At 37.6% G+C, this 27,769-nt stretch overlaps 1 protein-coding gene across 6 annotated transcripts in view; it reads left to right on the top strand.

Moving 5' to 3' along the window:
• LOC121382563 (golgin subfamily B member 1-like) overlaps positions 1-27,769 on the top strand; it is a 141,142-nt gene that overhangs the window by 83,406 nt on the left and 29,967 nt on the right. For all 6 annotated transcript variants that reach the window (XR_005959180.1, XM_041512029.1, XM_041512030.1 and 3 more), the window contains 7 exons: positions 1,555-4,143; positions 8,519-10,434; positions 17,235-17,628; positions 18,802-19,713; positions 21,399-21,680; positions 22,493-22,622; positions 26,294-26,487. Coding sequence is in view for 5 of the 6 variants with exons in the window: in XM_041512029.1 (XP_041367963.1) it covers positions 1,555-4,143; positions 8,519-10,434; positions 17,235-17,628; positions 18,802-19,713; positions 21,399-21,680; positions 22,493-22,622; positions 26,294-26,487 (6,417 nt within the window). In the remaining variant the exon portion in view is untranslated. The remainder of the gene's footprint in view (positions 1-1,554; positions 4,144-8,518; positions 10,435-17,234; positions 17,629-18,801; positions 19,714-21,398; positions 21,681-22,492; positions 22,623-26,293; positions 26,488-27,769) is intronic.

The following is a 27,769-nucleotide window of genomic DNA, read 5'->3' as shown; positions in this document are numbered from 1 at the left end:
ATACGTACTTATTACATGTTAATGTTCTTTCCTGGGATGGACTGTCATATGTACTTATTACATGTTAATGTACTTTCCTGGGATGGGCTGTCATATGTACTTATTACATGTTAATGTTCTTTCCTGGGATGGACTGTCATACGTACTTATTACATGTTAATGTACTTTCCTGGGATGGGCTGTCATATGTACTTATTACATGTTAATGTACTTTCCTGGGATGGGCTGTCATATGTACTTATTACATGTTAATGTACTTTCCTGGGATGGACTGTCATATGTACTTATTACATGTTAATGTACTTTCCTGGGATGGACTGTCATACGTACTTATTACATGTTAATGTACTTTCCTGGGATGGGCTGTCATACGTACTTATTACATGTTAATGTTCTTTCCTGGGATGGACTGTCATATGTACTTATTACATGTTAATGTACTTTCCTGGGATGGGCTGTCATACGTGCTTATTACATGTTAATGTACTTTCCTGGGATGGGCTGTCATACGTGCTTATTACATGTTAATGTACTTTCCTGGGATGGGCTGTCATATGTACTTATTACATGTTAATGTACTTTCCTGGGATGGGCTGTCATACGTGCTTATTACATGTTAATGTTCTTTCCTGGGATGGACTGTCATATGTACTTATTACATGTTAATGTTCTTTCCTGGGATGGGCTGTCATATGTGCTTATTACATGTTAATGTACTTTCCTGGGATGGGCTGTCATACGTGCTTATTACATGTTAATGTACTTTCCTGGGATGGGCTGTCATACGTGCTTATTACATGTTAATGTTCTTTCCTGGGATGGACTGTCATACGTACTTATTACATGTTAATGTACTTTCCTGGGATGGACTGTCATATGTACTTATTACATGTTAATGTTCTTTCCTGGGATGGGCTGTCATATGTACTTATTACATGTTAATGTTCTTTCCTGGGATGGGCTGTCATATGTACTTATTACATGTTAATGTACTTTCCTGGGATGGGCTGTCATACGTACTTATTACATGTTAATGTACTTTCCTGGGATGGGCTGTCATATGTACTTATTACATGTTAATGTACTTTCCTGGGATGGGCTGTCATACGTGCTTATTACATGTTAATGTACTTTCCTGGGATGGACTGTCATATGTACTTATTACATGTTAATGTACTTTCCTGGGATGGGCTGTCATACGTGCTTATTACATGTTAATGTACTTTCTTGGGATGGACTGTCATATGTACTTATTACATGTTAATGTACTTTCCTGGGATGGGCTGTCATACGTGCTTATTACATGTTAATGTACTTTCCTGGGATGGGCTGTCATACGTGCTTATTACATGTTAATGTACTTTCCTGGGATGGACTGTCATATGTACTTATTACATGTTAATATACTTTCCTGGGATGGACTGTCATATGTACATATTACATGTTAATATAAATATATATATTGTATGTTAGTGTCCTTTGTTTTTATAAATAACTGAAATGCATAATTTTGTCTGAAGATAAAAATACATGAGCAATCCATCTCTGTTGTAGGTGACAGTGGAGCGCATGTTGCGGTACGAGGATCAAATAAAAGAACTTCACACGTCTCAGGAAAACCTGCTGGACAAACTCGACTCTCTGGAAGACAATGAGGAAACTCTGCAAGAGAAACTCGAAACAATGGAGAAGATCCACAAAGCTAAAGTTAACTCCCTTGAGAAAAAGATGAAATCCTTGCTAGAAGAGCGAGAGAAAGCCAAGTTAAAGATCGAGGAAGTGGAAAAAGAGATTGCACGCTTGCAGCAGAAGTGTTTGGACTATACCATTACAATTGAACAGCTGGAGAAAGTACTTGTTGAAGCAAAATCCAGAGAAGAGAAGGCAACAGCGGAAATCTTGAAGTTACAACGGGAAATCAAACAAAAAGAATCAGATGCTCAAAGCCAAATTGAAATTCTAAGAAAAGAGATTGAAAACAATAAAATAAATGCTAAAACTAAGGTTAGCAAGTTGGAAAACAGTATCCGTGAACTCACAGAAAAGGATGCAAGTTCAGAAGCAAAGATTTTCAAACTTGGAAAAGAAATGAGTGACTTGAAGGAAGAGAAGACAACTCTTGCTGCTAAAGTGTCAGAGTTGAAACTTCACCAGAAACAAATTATAGATAAGTTGCATGAAAGTCAGAAACAGGAACAGAATTTACAAACCAAATTGAACGGAATGGAAAAATATGAACAAGAACTGATGGAAAAATTGTCAGAAAGTGAAAAAAATGAAACAAGGTTGCTAACAAAAATATCTGACCTGGAAAAGAATGCAGAAGATCTGCAGCACAGTTTTAGATGCAGTGAAAGTTCACTGAGCAACAAAGTGTCATCACTGATGAAGGAACTTACAGATTCCAATAGAAAAAATGATTCCTTGACCAAAGAATTGATGAAAAATCAAACACAAGTGAAAGAATATTTATTAAAAATTCAAGAGCTTGAATCTAGAGAAAAAGAATTAACAGATTTGGTAAACAGTCTCCAAGAGAGTAGAAATAACAGTTCTTTACAGTTAGAAAGTAAGATTAAAATGATTGAACAGGAGGATGAACGCAGAACAGCCAGGATTAATGAGCTGGAGCAACAGGAGGAAAATACAAAAGCCAAAATAGCACAACTTGTTCAGAAATGCCACAAATTAGACGTCCATGTTGCTGAGTTGGAATCACAAAAACGTGATCAACAGAATAAAATTAAATCACTTGAAATGAATCTTCTTGATTTTGAAGAGACAAACAAAAATGCATCTGAAAGAATAAACTCTCTTGAAAAGATTCTGTTGGAGTATGAGGAAACTGTTGTGGAGAATAACACACAGATAGAAAATCTAACGGCTGAGAACAAAGAGTTCACAGAAAAGTGTTCGGAATTGGAAAGTACTTTGGAAAACCGCGAAGCTGTGAGGGATCTTCTCAAAGGCCACATTTCTGATCTGAAAAAAGATGTCAACATTAAAAGTGACAAGTTGGAAAAACTGGAGAAGGAGTTGAAAGAAAAGACATCGAAGATTTTGTCTTTGGAAAGCAAAGTCGGCGATCTGAGTGTTCAGTATGAGAATGTTCATACACTGAACACCTCGGTAGACATGGAAAAGAAAAATCTCCAAGAACAAGGTCAAAATCTCCAGAAAAAGTTCGACCAGTGCAAACAGGAGGTGCACAAACTTACTGCAGAAAAATCTGAGTTGTTGAAAAATGTCTTTCATTTTAAACATTTAACAGAATCTTTGGAAAAGGAGAAAAGTAAGATTAATGAGCAAATTATAAGCCTTCAAAATGAGAAGAAACTTCTAGAACAAAAGGTTTTTGAATTACAAAAGAGAACTGAATTGTTAGATGCTGAAAGGTCAGAGTTGATAAACAAGGACAAAACTGAACATGAAAACTTGACATCTTTGACGCTGACAAATACGGAATTACAAGGTGACATTCTAAAACTAAAACAGAAGAATGAAACACTAACAATAGCAGCAGAGGAATATGCAAAGAAGTGTGATTCTGTGACGTTAGAAAATGACAATAAAAAATTGAAAATCTGTGAACTGAAAACTGTCAGTGAAAACCTAGAGAAAGACCTTAAGACAGTTCATGAGAAAGAAAGTTTGCTTGCATTCGAAAATAAAGATTTAAAAACAAAACTGAATAACTGTGAAAAAGAACTGAATGATCTAACTTACTCTAAAGCTTCCCTGGAAACTGAACTTCATAACCTGCACTCTGTTGTCGAATCTCTGAAAAAAGACAAAGACAAATTTCAGTCTAGTGACAAATATTTCCAAGAAGAAAAACGAGAAGTCCAAAATAAGTTATCCTCTGTGCACTCGGAAAAGGAAAGCCTAAGTCACCGAGTCAGTGAGTTGGAATCTGAGAAAAGTGAACTGGAGATGAAGATGAAACAGTTGCTGGTAGATCTGGAATCCAGTCAGAAAGAAAACTGTCGTCTGAATGTCTGCATTGGTGAATTAAAGAAAGGCCACCTTCAGCTTGAGGGAAAGATGAAACAGGTGGATCAGAAGAACCAGGAACTGGAGAAAATGGTCACCAACTTCAACAATAATTGTTCTGTCATGGAGAGGAAGAATCAAATATTACAGGTATTGTTTTTGTTTTTTCATTTCCTAATGGTTCAAATCAGAAATAATAAACATCTTTATTATTATAAGGTATTTACTTTATTACAATCACAAGAAGATCAGAATTTCGAGGGTTAAATGTTGGTTCAAACTAGTATTCACAAAATTGTTTCATTTAAATTATTTGGAAACTATTTAAGCCAGAATTTTGGGGTAAATTTCTTTTTTAAATGTACATATTAATAATCATTCGTGGTACATTGTATTGTTCTGAATTTGAGGTTACTGATTTTAGGTCTGTTTATCAAAAACCAAATGTTAATTTTCTAACTGATTGCTATGTTATCATCAATCATTTGATTTCCATATTATCTATACTTTGACAGCCACATATTATCAATCTGTCAACTACTAAATCATCATCAGTCATTGAGCTTCCATACGATCTTCATTTAGTTGATTGCCACATACACATGCATAGGTATTAGTCATCAGTCCAATAATATCACTGGTGTAGGAAGTGCGTGTGAGGGGTAACAGTAGCAGCAGTTTATATGGTTTATATATACATATATTTATATTTATTTAGAGATAAATAAATAAATATCTATTCTGCCCACTTTTTGGCACTTTCTTATACCACTGAATATATATATCAAAACATCTTGAAAATGTTCGCTCATTTTGCCAAATTATCTATTAAACTTAAAAAATTGAGGAAACCCAGTTATTTTCTAACAAAATATATCAATTATTACATGAAACTATTTTACCAAATTAAAATAAAATTTGCCACTTGACTTTTAAAATTCACCAGTTGACTTTTAAAATTCACAATTGGCACATTTGGTGAGTGCCAGTCCTGATAGCTCTGCAGGCTCCATAAGTCTCCTATATATCACTACACCTCCACATAATTGTTCATCAACAGATCCACATACCACTATATAGTGAACCACTTAAAAAACATAAGGCACTCACTGTACCAAACATTTCATATTTTATTTAATGAACAGATTGAAATCAAGTGCATATCATAACTGACCACAAATTTATGTTTAATGTCTGTAAGTTGTTGGCGCATAAGTCTTATGGTTTATGCATGAGTAATATTGTTGTTTTAACCAAATTTCAAAAGTCTCCGTACTAGCATCAACAGAATCACGGGTTGGATGGTGCCTTGGGGTATATATATGCTGTCATTCATGGATCATTAAAGTTTTGTTTTTGTTTAACAACACCAATAGAGCACCTTGATTTATAAATTGGTAATTTAGACATGTAGTCTTAGAGAGGAAACCCGTTACATTTTTCAGTTAGTAGCAAGGGATCTTTTATATGCACCATCCCACAGACAGGATAGCACATACCACATCCTTTGATATACCAGTCATGTTGCACTGGCTGGAACAAGAAATAGCCCAATGGATCCACCGATGGGGATTGATCCTAAACCGACCACATGTCAAGAGGGCACTTTACCACTGGGCTACATCCCGCCCCTCATTCATGGATCACAGCCTGCTCCAATTACAATTGCTCATCAGCTGGTGTGTGTGTGAGTGAGGTGTGTGTGGTGTGTGTGAGGTGTGTGAGGTGTGTGTGTGTGTGGTGTGTGAGGTGTGTGTGTGGTGTGTGTGTGTGGGGAGTGTGTGTGTGTGTGTGTGTGTGTGTAAGGTGTGTGTGTGTGTGGTGTGTGTGGTGTGTGAGTGTGTGTGGTGTGTGTGGTGTGTGTGTGTGTGTGGGGTGTGTGTGTGTGTGTGTGTGTGTGTGGGTGTGTGTGAGGTGTGTGTGAGGTGTGTGTGTGTGGTGTGTGTGTGTGTGAGAGGTGTGTGTGAGGTGTGTGTGTGAGTGTGTGTGTGAGGTGTGTGTGTCTGTGTGGTGTGTGTGTGTGTCTGTCTGTGTGTGCATGTGTGTCTGTCTGCCTGCCTCTGTGTGTGTGTGTGTGTGTGTGTGAGGTGGGTGTGTGGTGGGTGTGTGTGTGTCTGTGTGTGCGTGTGTGTCTGTGTGCCTGCCTCTGTGTGTGTGTGTGTGTGTGTGTGTGTGTGTGTGTGTGTGTGTGTGTGTGTGTGTGTGTGTGTGTGTGTGTGTGTGTGTGTGTGTGTGTGTGTGTGTGTGTGGACATTACATTACAGTTCACACGATCCAGAGAATCTAAAAAAGTGAAGGCCAATCCATGGCATTGATGTTTCTTGTACCAGCCTCGGTGGCATTGTGGTTAGGCCATCGGTCTACAGGCTGGTAGGTACTGGGTTCGGATCCCAGTCGAGGCATGGGATTTTTAATCCAGATACCGACTCCAAACCCTGAGTGAGTGCTCTGCAAGGCTCAATGGGTAGGTGTAAACCACTTGCACCGACTAGTGATCCATAACTGGTTCAACAAAGGCCATGGTTTGTGCTATCCTGCCTGTGGGAAGCGCAAATAAAAGATCCCTTGCTGCCTGTCTTAAAAGAGTAGCCTAATGTGGCGACAGCGGGTTTCCTCTAAAAACAGTGTCAGAATGACCATATGTTTGACGTCCAATAGCCGATGATAAGAAAAAAAATGAATGTGCTCTAGTAGTGTCGTTAAATAAAAGAAACTTTACTTTGATGTTTTTTGCCTAAGAACTGTGTGTTGTCATACTAGTGCAGAGAATCTAAAAAGTGAAGGCCAATCCATGGCATTAATTTTTCAGAGGTCTTTTGTAAGAACTGTGTGTTGTCATACTAGTGCAGAGAATCTAAAAAGTGAAGGCCAATCCATGGCATTGATGTTTCAGAGGTCTGTTGTAAGAACTGTGTGTTGTCATACTAGTGCAGAGAATCTAAAAAGTGAAGGCCAATCCATGGCATTGATGTTTCAGAGGTCTGTTGTAAGAACTGTGTGTTGTCATACTAGTGCAGAGAATCTAAAAAGTGAAGGCCAATCCATGGCATTGATGTTTCAGAGGTCTGTTGTAAGAACTGTGTGTTGTCATACTAGTGCAGAGAATCTAAAAAGTGAAGGCCAATCCATGGCATTGATGTTTCAGAGGTCTGTTGTAAGAACTGTGTGTTGTCATACTAGTGCAGAGAATCTAAAAAGTGAAGGCCAATCCATGGCATTGATGTTTCAGAGGTCTGTTGTAAGAACTGTGTGTTGTCATACTAGTGCAGAGAATCTAAAAAGTGAAGGCCAATCCATGGCATTGATGTTTCTTGCCTGCTGTAAGAACTGTGTGTTGTCATACTAGTGCAGAGAATCTAAAAAGTGAAGGCCAATCCATGGCATTGATGTTTCAGAGGCCTGTTGTAAGAACTGTGTGTTGTCATACTAGTGCAGAGAATCTAAAAAGTGAAGGCCAATCCATGGCATTGATGTTTCTTGCCTGCTGTTAGAACTGTGTGTTGTCATACTAGTGCAGAGAATCTAAAAAGTGAAGGCCAATCCATGGCATTGATGTTTTTTGGCCTGTTATAAGAACTGTGTGTTGTCATACTAGTGCAGAGAATCTAAAAAGTGAAGGCCAATCCATGGCATTGATGTTTCTTGCCTGCTGTAAGAACTGTGTGTTGTCATACTAGTGCAGAGAATCTAAAAAGTGAAGGCCAATCCATGGCATTGATGTTTCAGAGGCCTGTTGTAAGAACTGTGTGCTGTCATACTGGAAAATTCCATTACACATGCATGAATAATAAAATTACTGGTGCTAAGATCTACCAGGTGAAAAATATCAATCTCATGGATTGGCTGTCCCTTTCTCTTGATCTTGCCTGAACATCTTTGGGATGAACTGTGATAAGATGTCCACGCAAGAACCACCCACACCTACCAGCTGACAAGCAATAATAACTGGAACAAGTCTTCATCCACAATTGATGGTGAATACCCCATGGCACCGTCTTCTGACATATGATTATGTCAATGCATAGAAGATTCAACACATGCATGCAGTCACATTCATGTAGCAGCCATACCCAATGTTGAGACTTTTGAAAATCAGTTAACACAAAAAATACCTTGCATGTGTGAACCAAGATAACAACTTCAGTAACATTAAAGTTTAATTTGTGGTCAGTTATGATATGCAGTTGATTTTGTATCTGTTATTAGATAAAATATGAAATGTTTTGTACAATGAGTGTTGCATATTTAATGCAGTTTGTTATATTATGTTATCAGTATCTTTGTTTCCCGATGATCATCAACCAACTCCCATATATTAACCAGTCACTTAACTTCTATATTAATTGACTGAAAAATTAGCATATATACAATTGAAAGATTACTTTTTCCTTTTTTTTTCTTTTCTTTTTGACTACATTCAATGCTTAAATTATATGACTGATATAATACTACATTAAGGATTAGACCCATGTGGCTAAGATTAGCCTGAATCAGATTATATGACTATCATTTTAATTATTTTTAGGATGCTGAACAGCACTTCATGGACAGAGTTACAGAACTAGAGGAGATAGAACAAACACTGAGAATGGAATGTGACCAGCTTAGGAGCAGGCTAGTTTCCAAGGTAACAAAAGAAGTCTCAACAGAAACACTTGGTCACAGGGAGCCAACTTCAGTACGCCGCTGTGAAACACAGGATTCCTCCACAGACACTTCAGATCTGAAAGATTCATCTACAGGTCTGAGTGTATGTGGAGGAAGGGTATCAACCATGTTCACACGAGTCCAGGACTTGGAGACTGAAAACCGCCAGCTGTTAGCTAGACTTACAGAACTGGAATCCATCAGTGTGCAGAAAAAACAGCTGAGAGAGAAGAATCGCCTTCTGGAACAGTCTGAGGACAAACTGATGGAGAGAGTCATGGAGCTGGAAGAAGGGGAAGAAAGGCTAAAAGCAGAGTTGGAAAGAATGCGGAAAAATTCTGGATCAGTTGGCGACTTGGAAGTTGAACTGAGTAAACTGATGAAATCCGAGAGTGAGTGGAAGAGTAAATGGAGTTCAGTGGTTGAAGATAAGTGTGCTCTAGAGGAATCAATGCACAAGCTGGAGCAGGAGTTGGAAACACAAAGAAGTAATAATGATAGGTTGATGGTGCTTGAGAAGGAGTTTAAAGAGAAAATGGATGAATTTGGGAATGAGAAAGAAAGATTGGAGAAAGTGGTTCATGAGTTGAGAAGTGAACTTGAAGCAGAGAAACTAAATGTGAAAAATCTTGAAAAGTCCACGTCAGGACTGGACAGTGTTGTGAAGGAGAAGAATGTCTTGTCAGCAAGAGTTGATGATTTAAAATCAAAATTGTTCTCGGCAAAGAAACAGTATGAAGTAGCAGTGTCAAAATCAGAAGAACAGCAAAGGGAATATGACCTTCAGTTTTCAAGGCTCCGCGAAAAACTGTCTGAATCTGAACACATCATTGTTGATCTGCAGAAAAGTAAAACAAGCATGGAAGATCATGAAAAGAAACTTAAGGAGGAAATTAATCTCTTAGTCAGGCGTGAGGGAGAATTGAAAGGTGAGATTCAGATTCTTGAAACCGAGCTGACAGAAGTCTGTGATAAGATCAGATGTCTGGAAGATGACAATTCCAGCCTAAATAAACAATGTCATGACCTTGTTCAGAAACAGCAGAAGTCCGAGGAACTGATAAAGAACCTGAACATGGACTTGGAGCAATTCAGACAGAAACCTCTTTCTAAATCTGTGCTTCCTAAAATTGGTAGTGCTTTCCTCACACCAGCTCCTGGTACCCAGGCCAGGGATGGTGTGAGCAAACCTCACCAGCTTGGTGCTATGAAGGCAGTGTCATCACTGAGAAGTCGAAGTGCATCCATCGGCGTTGCCCAGTCGGATGAAAAAGTCTTTCAGGAGAAGGTAAAATTAGAAAGTGTTGCTAAGCAGCAAGAACAAGAACTTAGAGAGATCTCACAGAGGTATGAAATACTTCAGAGGAAGGAGAAGGAACACCAAGAAAAGATAACTGAGCTTGAAAAACACAATTCTGAACTGCAGCAAAGACTTGGTGCATCTGTAGGACAGATTTCAAAGTTACAAAATAGTGCTTCCTCATCAGATGCCAAATCTTCAGATGACACACCCTGTGCTCTTTCAATTCAGAGTCATCGAACGGATAAAGGATTTGTGTCGGTAACTCATTTAAATATTGTTAATTCTCACGTGCTTCCTGTAAATCAGACCAGTAAACCAAGTGCTCAAACACCCCCTGTGCTTCCTACAAGACGCAGTAGTCAAGGCAGTCTTACACAAGATTCCTCTGTTGAACAGAGAATTCAAGAGCTGGAAATGAAACTAGAGAGTGAAACCAAAAGAACTGTACATCTTCAAACTGAGCTTGAACAGTCCATGAAAATAAGAAATAGGTGAGTTACATTTGCATTGTAAACAGCTTAACATATATATACATATGTATTGTTCTAAATCGTGTAATACAGTTTAATGGTATTGTTCTAAATTGTGTAATGCAGTTTAATGGTATTGTTCCAATCATGTAATACAGTTTAATGGTATTGTTCTAAATCATGTAATACAGTTTAATGGTATTGTTCTAAATCATGTAATACAGTTTAATCATACTGTTCTAAATCATGTAATACAGTTTAATTTAAGAGACCATATTACTGTTATAAATAATGTAATACAGTTTAATTTAAGAGACCATATTACTGTTATAAATAATGTAATACAGTTTAACTTAAGAGACCATATTACTGTTATAAATAATGTAATACAGTTTAACTTAGATACCTTATTACTGTTGTAAATCATGTAATACAGTTTAATTTAAGAGACCATATTACTGTTATAAATCATGTAATACAGTTTAATTTAAGAGACCATATTACTGTTATAAATCATGTAATACAGTTTAATTTAAGAGACCTTATTACTGTTGTAAATCATGTAATACAGTTTAATTTAAGAGACCATTTAACTGTTGTAAAACATGTAATACAATTTAATTTAAGAGACCATTTAACTGTTGTAAATCATGTAATACAGTTTAATTTAAGAGACCATTTAACTGTTGTAAATCATGTAATACAGTTTAATTTAAGAGACCTTATTACTGTTGTAAATAATGTAATACAGTTTAATTTAAGAGACCTTATTACTGTTATAAATAATGTAATACAGTTTAATTTAAGAGACCTTATTACTGTTGTAAATAATGTAATACAGTTTAATTTAAGAGACCTTATTACTGTTGTAAATAATGTAATACAGTTTAATTTAAGAGACCTTATTACTGTTATAAATAATGTAATACAGTTTAATTTAAGAGACCTTATTACTGTTGTAAATCATGTAATACAGTTTAATTTAAGAGACCATATTACTGTTATAAATAATGTAATACAGTTTAATTTAAGAGACCTTATTACTGTTATAAATCATGTAATACAGTTTAATTTAAGAGACCATTTAACTGTTGTAAATCATGTAATCAGAAACCATCTAATCTTACTGTTCTCCAAAATCATGTTATGTAGTCTACATTGAGCTGTATTAAGCAGCCAACTGTCTTAAAAAACACACTTTAGTTAACAGTTATCACAACCCCAGGTGGCTGTTTAACACAAGTTTGACTGAATACAACTTGTTACAGTACAATCTGGTATTGATTTTCATGTGCGAGAAAACAATCCATTTAATTAATTTCTTTCGACCATAAGCATCTATGTGTTCTTGTAGACTAAGTACATATATCGTTGAAAAACCTGACACCCCTAGTGCATAAATGGACTGATCTTAATCAATCAAGAGATCAGGTGTTAAGATAACAAACATTCTCTTTGTAAATGGAACATTCCTTCAAGTGGGTAGCAAGTGCTTTGACCTTAGTGTGATCATCCTAATCGTATTGTTGTGGGGCAGGATAATAAATAAAGCCCTCAAGGCTAATAATGTTTTGTTGGAGGAACATTATGCACTGTCCCATGTATTATATCCCGAACAAATGTTTTACACGTTTCATGAACTTGTTGTTCAGTTTGTGAATAAAAAATATAGGTCAAAATATGTACAGTGAAACTCTCCTAAACTGGACACCCTCGGGACCAAGTAAAATGTCCGATTTTGAGAGGTATCCGGTTTAGAAAGGTACTCTTCTGCACAGATATCTAAAAAGGGACCATGAAAAACATCCGGTTTTGAGGGAATTCCGGTTTACACAGGGTCCGGTTTTGAGATGTTTCACTGTATGTGTATATAATAAAGGCAGACGGTAAACTTACATACTGTAAATACAGCTTGTGTGGTAAAAAAAATTGGGGGAGAAACCTTTTTTTTGCCAAATATATGGTGCTCTTTCATAACCATTCCAAGATCCTAAACTTATCAGATTCATGCTGTGATGTAGAGGTTAAATGATTTGCTTTAAAGGCCCTAAAGGCAGGATGTGGTAAAGCACTTGCCTGATGCGTGGTCAGTCTAGGATCGATTCATGTGGGTTTCCTGTCTAGGATTGATTATGTGTCAAAATTAACAAATGTTTGACATCCAGTAGCCGATGGTTAATAAATCAATGTGCTTTAGTTGTGTCATTAAACAACAAACTTTCCAGCCACATGCAGTGATGTAAAACTTAAATCACTGGATTTAGAGGTTCTAGACTTACCAGCCTCAAGCAGTGATGTAGAGGTTAAACACTGGATTTAAAGGTCCTAGACTTACCAGCCTCAAGCAGTGATGTAGAGGTTAAACACTGGATTTAAAGGTCCTAGACTTACCAGCCTCAAGCAGTGATGTAGAGGTTAAACACTGGATTTAAAGGTCCTAGACTTAGTTTAAACAATATTTATTGCCGTCAAAATGCGGTTTGGGATTGGCCAACAGGCAAGAGCCTATAAGAGTCCTAGACTTAACAGTTTCATGCTGTGATGTAGAGGTTAAATCATTGGATTTAGAGGTCCTAGACTTACTAGCCTCATGCAATGATCTAGAGGTTAAAACACTGGCTTTTGAGGTCCAGAGTGAGGTATAATGGCTCAAGTCATTAGGGAAGTGTAAGGCCACTACACTAACTTCCCTCTCACTAACCACTGATAATTTCTAGTAACTTCTGATCTCAACCAAAATCCCAGATAGTTGATTTATGTGTCCAGGACAGTGTGCTTAAACCGTAATGGGATATATATGTAAGTATGAAAAACATTTTGAAAACAAAACAAATCACACACATGATAATTGCATCAAATGAACTTGTAAGCATAACAGAGCAGAAACATATAATATAAACATTACTGAAATCATTGTCAGTATAAGAAAAATAAGGTGATTTATAATTAACCAAATGTTCTAAAAGATTATGAACATATCATTTTTCACTTTTAGGATTTAAAAAAAAATTAAACTATGTTTGTTTAGGTTTTTTTTCTTCAAAATTGTACACTAACTTAAATAACATTTTTGTTTTCATACTTAGTAAGTTGAATTATTTATCATCACAGGAAACCAGAATATTTTTAGAGATGGCCTTAAACTGATGATGTGCACTTTCATTCATTAAGTTTGCTTCGAAAACAGTTTGCCCTATAACCAGTACTTCCACTATAAAAAGATGTTTTACTAGTTGTTGCGATGCTTTATGACAGCAACGACAAAGTGACTTTATAGAGTTTGCCGTCTGCTACAAACATGACCTGACTTGCACATCTGCTGGAGTTCCTAACATTCCATGACATATTATTGGTTTTTACCTGGCATGACGGTGTGAGCCCATCAATTATTGAGTCTTATTATCTGGAATCACCACTCGGTGCCACATCTGTGGCTAAATTTGTGTGCCAGTGTGTAACTATATAGTGTTCATGTTGTTAACACGCCGTGGAATATTTCTTCTTTCACAGAAACAGGTAATCATCTTCATAAATGACTGGGGTTTTTTAATGTTGTAGTTACATGACATTTTAGATTCTAAGATACATTTCAATACTTACATGGCTGGAGTTGGGATAGGTCTCTTTGTTAATGGTTATTTGCTGGATCGGTGACTGGAGACGGTTTGGTGATTTGTCTTAGTGGGACATCATTGATTCACATTTCTATTGATAACTTGACTGATTTGGTGGTGTTTCGTGTTTCACAGCTATATAACTGCCAGTTTGAATAGCTACCTGTAGCAATATTACGGTAGATGTTTGATAATTTTGACATTATAGATTATCTGTGTTATTCACAAGTACCGGTAAAGGTTGAACAATTAGTCCATGTGTACATATGATTGTTATGTAGCTGGAATAGTTCACAAATGAGTTGTGTTAACATTTGCACATACATGTATTAAAGTACATTAATTAAAGTACGTTTCTTTTTCTTTTCTTTTTTTTAAGCTACTCTTGGCTTACTAATCTTCCAAAACTATACATAGCTCCTGCCTTTATTTTTGGTGGACAGTTCAAAATTGCACCTAATTTCCTTCTAAAAAATGCACACCATTTCTCCTTGGCTTCATCCTCCGGGACTCAAAATTCCATAGCACCATACCACCCTCCACTTGTTACCGATCACGGTTGGACTGCTGGTGCTCCCTTGCATCTGTCAGTGCGTCTGCCAGTGCAGGCGGTCCCCGCTCCATCCCACCCCACCCGTTTCCTGTCCTGGACGGAGGAGCCGGCTGAGATCGACACCGGTGCCTAGGACAGGCATACACTACAACAGACCGGCCTCGGTGGCGTTGTGGCAGGCCATCGGTCTACAGGCTGGTAGGTACTGGGTTCGGATCCCAGTCGAGGCATGGGATTTTTAATCCAGATACCGACTCCAAACCCTGAGTGAGTGCTCCGCAAGGCTCAATGGGTAGGTGTAAACCACTTGCACCGACCAGTGATCCATAACTGGTTCAACAAAGGCCATGGTTTGTGCTATCCTGCCTGTGGGAAGCACAAATAAAAGATCCCTTGCTGCCTGTCGTAAAAAAGAGTAGCCTATGTGGCGACAGCGGGTTTCCTCTAAAAACAGTGTCAGAATGACCATATGTTTGACGTCCAATAGCCGATGATAAGATTAAAAATCAATGTGCTCTAGTGGCGTCGTTAAATAAAACAAACTTTACTTTTTTTACACTACAACAGATTGCTCTGAATGTGTACGTTAAACACCTCTGACGTGACGTGACCTGACCTGACCTTTTTTTTATATATATCACTGTACTTAAAACAATTATTGAAATTTCTGCTGATTTACTGCCTGTAAACATATACTATTGTACAGGTGTCAGCTGACATCCCACACTATACTAGATTTATTTCTGGAATGATTCAGCCCAGCAGCAAAGGCTTTATTATAAGCTCTAGATGTTTACGACTGTAATATTAAGAGCACTCGCTGAAATCTATAAAGGAGTCTGTAGTGACTTGAAATAAAGATAAGCGGTTTGTGTGTTACCTGCCTATATGAGCACTCTAGATTGTCATAAATGTCAACCGTGTTTAGAGTTGAACTTAGAATTATTGAGTAGTGTCTTGAGCAATATGAACATTTAATAACATAAACAAGATGTTTATGGCTGAAACAAATGATTGTATGGATGTGAATTATAAAGAAATGCCTGTAGGTACATGATTATAGTTATTGTAAAACATTACTCTTGAAATAAATAAATAGAAAAGATTGCTGTGAAAAAACAGAGTTACGGGAGTAATTAATTACTCCCCTGAGCCAGTTTAAAGTCATATTGCCATGAATGTAAGGACCTTATTTGTCTAAACATTCAAAATTACATTCATTTTGGTATAGCAAACTTCGCTATTGTATCACCCAAACTTCACAACAATGGAGAGATATCCATGTCAACCCTATCAGCAACTATAGTTTTTGAATTATGAATTGTTGCTATAATTCAATTAATTTTAGAAAATATCATTAATAAAGTGATATATGGTGGTTATGTAGATGGTTGAATAAAGTACTTTTAGGGACAAATCAAATGTATATATTTTGTGGTATATACTTTGTTGGTCCATTAAATGGGTCAATGATCTGTGGCAATATGTCTTTAAGACATTACTATATCGAGTATTCATATTTAATACATTTGTAGTACTATTTTGTATTAAAATTCCCATGCTAAGTTGAGGTAAAAGCTACTCTCATGGAATTAGTTTCAGGGGAGTTATGGGGAGTGAGTGTGATAGCTCCCTTTAAACAATGAGGTGTGAAATGTGAAATAGCTAGTTAAATGAGGTGTTATACATCCATTTTTATGCATTTAGTTATTAGGACAAATCAAAAGAGTGAAATAAAAAGGGTAATATATATGTTGACAAATGTATGAACAGTTGCCAGAAAATTAATAAATATTCTAACAGTTTGATTTGAAAGTTTTACAATGTTGGCACATAGTTATTATATTGATTGTGTTGCTAAGAACTGATAACTTAACACTGACATGACTGGTGTAAATTACGTCTGAAAGTTAGAGATGCAGTACACTCTCACAAAATTATTTGTCTTAGTATATTTCAAACTTTATCCTAGATGTACTTTTATATACAAATTCACTAGCCATGTGATCAGTGATTTTAAATATTTACTAGCCACCATAAAAAATTTCACTACCCCTACTTTACTTTAAGTTAATACAATTTTACTAAATGATAGTAAGTATCGGATATGTCACCTAAAGAGGGAGAGATAGAGCTTAAAAACACTAACATTGGGGGGTAGGTGTGTGGGTAGGGTGGGGTGGGGGCAGGGTATTCATATTTACAAAATAGACTTCACTAGCATTAGACCAAAAAAATTCACTAGCCATCGGGCATGATAATAGTAGTTATTTACTAGCCCAACACACAATATCACTAGCCATGGAAATGGGGCTACCATAATCTAGAAGCCCTGTAATAATGATGTATTCTGTTATAGGAATAAACCATTTTTGTCATATATTTTCATAACGCTAGGATTTAAATTTGTCTGAATTTGAATTATACGGGTCTGTTAATTTAAGTCATGGTTTTACACCAGTGGTGTTTATTTAAATAAAGTAACTATGAACACAGATAATCACTGCCACTTTATTGATCTCTGCTGTCAATAAATAATGAGCTATATATATATATCCCAAGTACATGTATTATACATTATTATGTACATCCGTTAAATACATATAGCTTTTGAAAGAAAATAAAAAATAAAAATTCCATTTCTTCTTTTACAGTTTAACTCAACGAATTACTGAATTTGAACATTCTGAACATCTGTTAAAGAACAAAGTCTGTGATCTTCAGCAAAAATTGGATGAGCTAAACGAAAAGCTTGCATCAGCCGAGAAATCGCCGTCATCAGTGAAGTGTGATGGTAACCACATCATCTTCCTCACGAGGATCCAGCAGCTGGAGGCGAGAGAGAAGTCAAACTCTGCTAGGAGTGACCAGGATGCCGACCAGTCGCAGAAGCCTCTGAAGCTGAAGATCAAGTCTTTTGAGCAGAAAGGTTTGGAGCAGACGGCCACGCAGAAGAAGGCGGCGGCAGCCATGTTGGATAAACCAGAAGACATCCTGCAGCAGCAGATCAGGGAGCTGGAGAGATTAGAGAAACATCAGAAACAACAGGTGTGTGGTCTTGTGTCGTTGGTGTTCATCTTTTATATTAATTTAACTGTATCTCTTTAACTCTTAGTTCATCACTTTAAACAGGGAAGGGGTAGGACGTAGCCCAGTGGTAAAATGTTCGCTTGATGCATAGTCGGTCTGTGGGCCATTGGGCTATTTCTTGCTCCGGCCTTTGCAGCAGGATTGGTATATCAAAGGCTGTGATAGGTGTTTTCCTGTCTGTGCATATGATGCATATAAAATATCCCTTGTTGCTAATCGAAAAGAGTAGCCCATGAAGTGGCAAAATCGAGTTTCCTCTCTCAATATCTAACTTTATCAATATATAGCTTTAAATAAAATGTGTTGAGTGCGTCGTTAACTAAAACATTTCCTTCCTTTTCCTCTTTAACTTTTAGTTCATTCCTTTAAACAGGGAAAGGGTATATATGTAGCTCAGTTGTAGAATGTTCGTCTGATACCTCTTAAGCAACATCACATGATGATCACATCATCTTTGCAAATCATTTTGCACAGCTCGTTGAGAGTTTAGTAACTTAGGTCTATGGGTCACCTAACCTGTGTGCCACAACTTGTGAGTATACACCAAATAGACAGGTTAAAATGTGCTAAAGTGTTGTTAAACGGGCAGTTCTTTACTTTCCATTCCTTTAACAATTCTTTCATATATCAATCCAGCCATTCCCCTGTGTATCCATCTGTCTGTCCAATTTAGTCCATCCATCCATCCATCCATCCATCCATCCATCCATCCATCCATCCATCCATCCATCCATCCATCCATCTATCCATCCATCCCAATCCATCCCAATCCATCCCAATCCATCCATCCATCCATCCATCCATCCCAATCCATCCATCCATCCATCCATCCATCCAACCACCCAAACCCACCCATCCACCCACCCACCCATCCATCCATCCATCCATCCATCCACCCACCCACCCACCCAACCACCCACCCACCCACCCACCCACCCATCCATCCATCCATCCATCCATCCATCCAACCACCCAAACCCACCCACCCACCCAAACCCACCCACCCATCCATCCATCCATCCATCCATCCATCCATCCATCCATCCATCCACCCACCCACCCATCCATCCATCCATCCATCCATCCATCTCAAAAGTAAGCATTAAAATGTGTTTGCTTCTCTGGTTTCAGATCAATGATCTCGAAGCAGACCGTGAGCATCTACATGAAATTGCCAGGAAGGACAAATCTCTGATACACGAGCAGAATGTTCGAATCCGTGAGCTCCAGCTTGGCGAGAAGGTCCTGCGTGAGCAGGTTGCCAACTATGAACAGTCCGAGAGAGCCCTGTACTGCAAGTGTGAACAACTCGAGGCGCAGGTGTCCAAGATGGAGGACCGCATCCACGAGCTGAACATCCACGAACGACGTCTCCGAGATCTTGTGAGGAAGCTGAAGCTCGACGAAGAGCTATGGCTGGCCAAGTCCGAAAACATGGAGCTCACCGTTGAGGAGCTATCGGCGTCCGAAGCCAATCTGAAGGCGAGACTGCAGGAGCTTGCTGAGGAGAAGTTCGGCTTGGCCGAGAAAGCCAATTACCTCGACGCACGCATCAAGGAGCTCGAGATGTCGGAAACGGCCCTGTTCCAGCGGGTTAAGAATTACGAACACTTCGAAGCCAGCCTTCATTCGGAGTTCTCACAGCTGGAGAACGCCAAAGTGGCGGCTCAGAGTAAAGTGTCCGAGCTGGACTTGATGAACATGGATATGTCTCAGAGGTACCAGAGAGCTGTGGAGGAGAACACGGTGTTTCTCAAACATGTGCAGGAGCAGCAAGGGCTGGTCCAGGATCTCAGCCGACAGCTGATGGTTGTCAGGGACAGCGAGCTGTGCCTGAAACAGCAGGTGGAGAGTCTGGAGAAGAGCGAGACGACGCTACAGAAACGAGTCAAGGAGTACCAGTTGAGGGAAATCGACTTCCAGTCGCGGATTCAGGAGCTCAGACAGTCGGAGCTGATTCTGAAGAATCGTGTCAACACATTGCAGCGAAATGATACTAAGATGAAGTATAGGATTCAGGAACTGGAGGACAATGTCTTTCAGGTTAGTGGTGTAAGGAGAATATTACCACTGACACACTATAAACGGCCAACCTTAGTTCCCCAACTGAGATTATGGGACACCATTTTAGATAAAACTACAGTGAAACTCTTCAAAATCAGATCTTCTGTAAACTGGAATCGCCTCGAAACCTGACATTATACATGGTATTTTGTTTACATGTCAGTACAGAACCAAACCTCTCTAAACTGAATACCCCTAAAAACTGGATCTTTTACTTGATCCTGTGGGTGTCCGATACACTGCTTAAACTAGTCTACGGTAGGGATGTGGAACCAGAGTGATAGCTCCCTTTAAATGGTTAGATCTGTATTCCTTAACCATTCTGCCTCATACTGATCTGTCAAATTAAATGATGAGGGCTGTATTCCTTAACCTTCTGCCTCATACTGATCTGACAAATTTAATGATGAGGGCTGCATATTCCTTAACCATTCTGCAGAGTATGACAAATATTTTGAAAAGTCACTAGCAACAGGGCTAGTGGGTTTGTGAAAACCACTAGCCCACCAAGATAAAGCACTAGCCCAAATTCTTGATCAATTATAACTGGATTTTTATCAAATTTTTATAAGATTACACATTTACGAGTATAACAGTAAAATGAAACAAACACTTAAATTATGTTGTAACTTTCAGTTTTGTCATGTTGTACGTTTGGTCTTTTGTCCAGTGTGATCCATCGTTATTGTCCCGTTTTCGCTTTTGCCCACTCCAGGGGTTGGTATCTAAAACCACTATCAAAATAATTAAATTTAAATGAGGGTACGACAGTGTGACACACGGTAATAGATGGTTGAGTGTATTTGGTAGTGGGTTATGCTTTTAGGGCCTACTATTCATGTCGCCAGGAACGGTACTGCCAATTGCTCAAATACAGGGCATTATCCCATGTCAGACCGATATCAAAAGAATAGAACGGCGACATCTAATCCGTTGTTAATTGATGAACAAAAAAGGTATTATCTTGTATCGGCAGCTGTGAGACATTATCCAAACGTAATAGCCCAAGCCGAGTCATTGCATGTGCGGTTACCATTAAAGTAAATTGTTTTCCTGGTTGCCGATAACCATATGTAAGCGAAGTGTTAAATTAGAAAACAATAGGTAAATAAAACAAACACTGAAATTCAAAGCATGACTGGGGTTTGATTGAGATTAACCTGTCGTCGCGATTGGTCATTTCCAAGTTAGCCTAAAACATAATTATGTACGAGATTAACTACCACGTGACGTGTCCAACCAATCAAAACACGCATGTCATTAGACTTGATTTCCTGTGGCAGAAACTTGAAAGGGAAAAGTAAACAATGCATGCTGTAACCGTAACGATGTAGAGATAGCATGTTACTGCAGTTTGCAGACCTATTTCAAGTGGATTATTATTATATACTGATGATGTTGTTGATATTATTCTATGACAAACGTCACAATCAAATTTATTAAACGAAATTTCAGCCGAGAGAAAAAGAAAAAAAAAAAAAAAAAAAAAAACACGATCGAGCGATAAGGAGAGGGGGTGAGAAACCACTAGCCCTGCGGGCTAGTGGTTTTGCGTTTCTCACTAGCCCGAACTTAAAAACCACTAGCCACGGGCGTCGGGCTAGCGGATTTGTCGAATTCTGCATTCTGCCTCATACTGATCTGACAAATTATTAATATTTCAGAATGGACAAGAAACATGCCAAAAGGAGGCCATGCCTCAGAAGTTGGAAGATTGTCAGAAACGGATCCAAGTCCTACAGAAGCAGCTAGAGATGCTGGAGAACAGAGGTCAGTTGCGGCTCGGTATTTCCCAGGACGGAGATATCATCAAGGTGCCGAGGACGGAATTTGAGAAGATGGAGACGAAGGTGGCGCTGCTCGACAACGCTGATGTCCAGATGGGTGAGCTACAGAAGGTGAACGCTCACCTCAAGGACTCACTCTCTCAGCTTCGTCAGGGCAAGGTGGGTCTGCTAGATAAACGTACAGAACCACATACCAGTTGTTTTACCTTGGTGTTACTGTAATTGCATGGTTGAGTGGTATAAGTCTTGAGAAGGCCACAGACCACAATTATTTTCGCTATATGTTTCTATATGTGGTTGTATGAGGATATCTATGATTTAATCAGTGCTGTGTTATTTACAGGATGACTGCGGTCGAATGAGGATATCTATGATTTAATCAGTGCTGTGTTATTTACAGGATGACTGCGGTCGAATGAGGATATCTATGAGTTAATCAGTGCTGTGTTATTTACAGGATGTGTGGTGACTGTGGTCATACGAGATATCTCTGATTTAATCAGTGCTGTGTTATTTACAGGATGTGTGGTGACTGTGGTCATATGAGATATCTCTGATTTAATCAGTACTGTGTTATTTACAGGATGTGTCTGGTGATGAGGTGGAGCTAGAAGCGTACCGGAGACGACTGCAGTCGTACGAGGATATCTATGATTTAATCAGTACTGTGTTATTTACAGGATGTGTCTGGTGACGAGGTGGAGCTAGAAGCATACCGGAGACGACTGCGGTCGTACGAGGATATCTCTGATTTAATCATTACTGTGTTATTTACAGGATATGTCTGGTGACGAGGTGGAGCCAGAAGCATACCTGAGATGACTGCAGTCGTACGAGGATATCTCTGATTTAATCAGTACCGTGTTATTTACAGGATGTGTCTGGTGACGAGGTGGAGCTAGGAGCATACCGGAGACGACTGCGGTCGTACGAGGATATCTATGATTTAATCAGTACCGTGTTATTTACAGGATGTGTCTGGTGACGAGGTGGAGCTAGAAGCATACCGGAGACGACTGCAGTCGTACGAGGAGCTGGTGCAGAGACTGAAGCAGAACCTCTCACAGGAGCAGGTTACCTCTTTGTGGGACTCTGAGTCAAGTTAGTTATTTCCCTTGTTGTTCATTAGTGATTTTTATTTTTGTCTTTTGATGCATTTCTATATCTGTTTGCTTCTGAAAACAGCGTTCTTGTGCACTTGCTATGAGCTTAAAGGGGAAACGTCTCTGGTTATTGTTATGGTTATTGTGATATAATTTGCCAGAGCAATACCTAGCAGGGGAATGGTTGCCCCTCCTCTATATATTTAATGGATAAATCAACCTCCACTGAAGGGATTTGAACCATGGATCCTCAGTAAGATAATCCAGTGCTCTACCAACTAAATTAATAGGGAAATTCCCACTAGCTACTGCCAGTAGGAGCACTTTATTCCAATACTACTGCATGTAGTCAAGTGAAGCTACGACCCATAGCTGTGGGTCATGGTCAGTTGATCTGTTGTTTGTCCTAATTGGGTCCTAATTGTACCCAATTCCTATGTTATCTCCATATAAATATTTTAGTTTTATTAGTTAAAAATTCAAAAAAAAAATTACATGTTGGAGAAGAATTTGTTTTACCCTCCCCCCCCCCCCCCCTTTCTGGCCATTTTCCTAGTTAATTTTGGCTAGATGCTGCACTTTACACATAGACTGCTGTAAGTCTTTTTAAGTTATATTCTCCATTTCACATTTTCATCTCATCTAAAATAACTGCAACACCTGTGCTAACAAAGCAGTTTGTGTTCATTCAATAAATTGATTTCTGGCAGTGATGCATATAGCCACTTGTAGCCGATCCATATTTTTGTATTAAGTAAATAAATACAAATCCATCAGTCACAAATCCTGTTCATGCCTCAGATATTTTCACTCAATTTATGTAAATGAAATAGCCACCTATAGTCAGTTCCATCTGCCTTCAATTTAAACAAACTAGATCACATTGATTAGTTAATCATCTGCTTTGGTTTGATGTAAGATAAAAAGTAGAGATGTTTTAGAAATAACAAACAAAAAATACTAATATTTTTTTGTGCAATTTAAAAAAAGTACAGCTCAGAAATAAATAACTTGTGGTAAATTCCATGGTATGAAAAATGGCGTTTTCTTTGGGAAGGACTATAGTTTGAATATAAACCAAAATTTAATTCCAACCCCGTTTTAGTTATTTCTTACCTATTAAATACTCCTCGCTGTTACTGTTCAATGCATTCAGTTTTACCCAATCTAAACTAAGTAAATAATTGTCACTCTCTCGTAACCTACATGAACATGAACATGTATCACTATCAAAGTTTGTTTTTTGTTTAAGGACACCACTAGAGCACATTGATTAATTAATCATCTGCTACTGGATATCAAACATTTGGTAATTCTGACTCGTAGTCATCAGAGGAAACCCGCGACATATTTCTTAATACAGCAAGGGATCTTTTATATGCATTTTCCCACAGACAGGAAAGCACATACCATGGCCTTTGGCTAGTTGTGGTGCACTAGTTGGAACGAGAAAAAAACAATCAGCTGAATGAATCCACCGAGGTGGTTCGATCCTGTGATGTAAGCACCTCATGTGGGCACTCAACTGACGAGTTAAATCCCGTGTTGTAAAACTATAATGAACTTGTAAGAATGTTCTGCCAGCCAGTATATACAGGTATGATAGACTGATGTATCAGATGTTAGGTCCCAGCTGGTGTTAACCCTTTATATCTCATGTAGCTAAACAACTTTGATTAAATTGCTATTCTATTTTAATATTAGCTTCTTAACAATTGGATGGACTTGATGTTAACCCTTTGTTATTGATGTAGTTAAACAACTTTGATTAAATTGCAATTCTATTTTAATACTTAGTAGTTTCTTAACAATTGGTTGGACTTAAATAATGAATGTAGGTTCATGTTTGATTAATTTTGTTGGACAAAGCCGACACTAGAATATTTTGTATTCACAAATTTGCAAGTTTTTTTTCAAATTTTATTTATACTGATGTTTTACAGAACTTGCTTTCTAAATAAAGCATATTAATTATTACCAGCTAATTTGTTTTAATCCTGCTGCTTAAAGTATGTTTCGTTATTACTGATGTTTAGTTTTGGGGTGTTGTTAGATGTTCATTCATTCATTCATTCATTATTACTCCTGACTTTAATACACTCTAGGTTAATACTGTTATTCAACAAAAGGTGAACATTCTACTACTAAGCTATCCTTTTCCTTTCTCTTTACATTTTTATTTATTTATATGTTTATTTATTTATTATTTTTTTTTTATTATTATTTAATTATTTTAAAATTAATTAATTTATTATTATAGGGTTGTTGAGGTGTTTGTTTTGTTGTGTGTTTTTTTTTGTGGGGACCGGCCTCGGTGGCGTCGTGGCAGGCCATCAGTCTACAGGCTGGTAGGTACTGGGTTCGGATCCCAGTCGAGGCATGGGATTTTTAATCCAGATACCGACTCCAAACCCTGAGTGAGTGCTCCGCAAGGCTCAATGGGTAGGTGTAAACCACTTGCACCGACCAGTGATCCATAACTGGTTCAACAAAGGCCATGGTTTGTGCTATCCTGCCTGTGGGAAGCGCAAATAAAAGATCCCTTGCTGCTAATCGGAAGAGTAGCCCATGTAGTGGCGACAGCGGGTTTCCTCTCAAAATCTGTGTGGTCCTTAACCATATGTCTGACGCCATATAACCGTAAATAAAATGTGTTGAGTGCGTCGTTAAATAAAACATTTCTTTCTTTCTTTCTTTTTTTGTGTTTTTTTTTTGTAGGGGAGGTTATAATTATTTGTGTTCCACTTCCCTTATATTGTTATATATTTATATCTATTGTATATGTATAATTATGTAATGTGTACATGTGATATGTGTGAAAATGCTAGAGAGAAAAAACAAAATACAATTTTTTTTTTTTTAATTATGAAATTAATAAATTAGTAATTGGTTACACCTTTTTATCATGAAAGAAACTGATTTTTTTCTGTCCTGTAAAATCACAGTTACATGGAAGTTATTCCTTTCAAAAACTTCACTGGACCAGATCGTGATGTCAGGAAAGATAGTTTTCATAAAGGGTTAATATGAGTAGTGTCACAGTGGCATGTGATAGGATCAATGTCTTTCTGTGGATATTACATTCAATGCTACAGGTTTGAACAATAATACTGAGTGGTTGGGTTTTTTTCAGAGAATAAAGGGTTAACAGTAGTCACATGCTTGTGATAGGATCAGTATTTTGCTATAGGTATTTGAGAACAGTATTTGTAGTGTTGTCTTTCAGCAAGTCAGGTTTGGATTTTACATACCGGTACTATGTACATGTGTGTCCTCATCAAATATACAAACGTTTATCCAGCTAAGTAGGTTGAGTATTTAAACACATTAATTCATGGGATAATTTTGTCAATTGTTTTCTTTCATTTAATACATTTTTTTCAGGTTATATTGTGGATGTGTTTTATTAACTTGCAGAATGAAATGATGTGCAAATTGGGGGAAGTGTTTGGTGGTTTTCATTTCTGTTAAAATATTTTAAGATTTTTTTAAAAAAAATTTCAAATTCTTTATTTTCCCCAGAAAACAGGTCATGTCAGGTATATTTTAACAGTTTTAATCTTGTACACAAATATCCTTTTGAATGCATTACGATTATTCATATAAATTTTCCCCCGACTAAACTTGAACTTGTTTTTTAATTTTATGAAATGCTTTCAATCACTTCAGATGATCAGGGTCCCTCGATGGAAATTCTTCCGAAACGGAATTTACAATTTCTCGAGTCAGAGAGGGTAATGCAGACAGTCCGAGGCTTGACAGGGAAACAACCCAGTTCCGGAGATAGTCCGCCCCGGAACTCATTACACGGTGTGTCGTCAACATCTAAAGTCGACGATGTCGAAGAAGATACTATTGAACCGGTACGTAATGAAAAAAAGTATTTTATTTAATTAACAAATACAGTGAAACCTGTCTAAACTGAATCACAATGGGGACCCATTTAGACAGGATCTGGTATTTAGAGGGTCACGGTTTACAATTTAGAAAATTTGGGATCATAAAACATGGCCAGTTTTAACAGAATTCTGGTTTATTGAGGGTCCAGTTTAGACAGGTTTCACTATAATATTTACACTTTAAAGAGGTTTTCAGCAAATCTCACAAACTCTTAAAAGTTTACTTGTTTTCCAGTGACATATATATAAATTTGTGTACATTTGTTGTGTATATATTGGACATAACAAAAGAACTGAACTCAAGTTCTGAATTTACAAAGTTGTATAGATCTACATGTATGTACAGTACATCAATTTGAAAGTTCACGAAATTAAACAGATCTACATAATCATCAAAATGCAAAGATGGTTAGAATACCGTAAATACTTGAAGAGAGGTCTGAGTCTTAAAGAGTCACAAAAAAAGAGAGAAGATATCTGCCTTTCATAAAGGCCTGTTTCTGGTAATATTCTAGCTTTGTTAGGTTATGTCCACATAAAGACTCGTCACAATGCATGACGTCAAAGGCTTATGGTTTTGTTAATAACAGTTTGTTCATGTAATAATCTGACTCTTCAATACCATAAAGAAATGTGAGATAGGTTATCATCTTTGGTGTTCTTTTTAAAATTAATTACCAATATGTTAGAAAATTTTGCTTCCAAAAATAGAAACCCGTCTGGACTAGAAGCCACAGGCAGGGTTTCTGCCAGAAGGTAAAACGGGTAAGGCGCCATACCCAAATACTTTTGCAAATTTGTTTTTTTAAATTAACCTTTTCACAAAATTAATGATTCTTATCATTACTGTATGATTTTCTTAACCCTAGCCCTAAACCTAACCCAATTTCTTTCTCGCGGAGGCCCCCCATACCCACTGTCGACTGCGGTTGCATTCAGCAAATATTCATTTTCATAGTGCCATACCCAATAATTTCTTCTCTGGCAGAAACCCTGGCCGGGTCTAGAAGTCTAGGCTTTTATTAAAGGATTTACGGTATGTGTTAATGCTATGTATCAAAACTGTATAGATCTACAATTATAATTTTTATGTAATTGTGATGCAGAACTGCACTTGACACATATTTTATGTGATATTTTATATAGATTATTACTTAGTGCCTTCCTAGCCTTCACCCACTTGATTTAAGTTTTATATTATAATTAAGATGTTACCGAAGTAAATTTGTTACTGTGTCCATAACTA

This window comes from Gigantopelta aegis, chromosome 10 (assembly GCF_016097555.1).
Source record: "Gigantopelta aegis isolate Gae_Host chromosome 10, Gae_host_genome, whole genome shotgun sequence".
NCBI classification, from domain to species: domain Eukaryota; kingdom Metazoa; phylum Mollusca; class Gastropoda; order Neomphalida; family Peltospiridae; genus Gigantopelta; species Gigantopelta aegis.
Note: the sequence above shows the minus strand (reverse complement) of the source record. Positions and strands in the feature narration are given on the sequence as shown.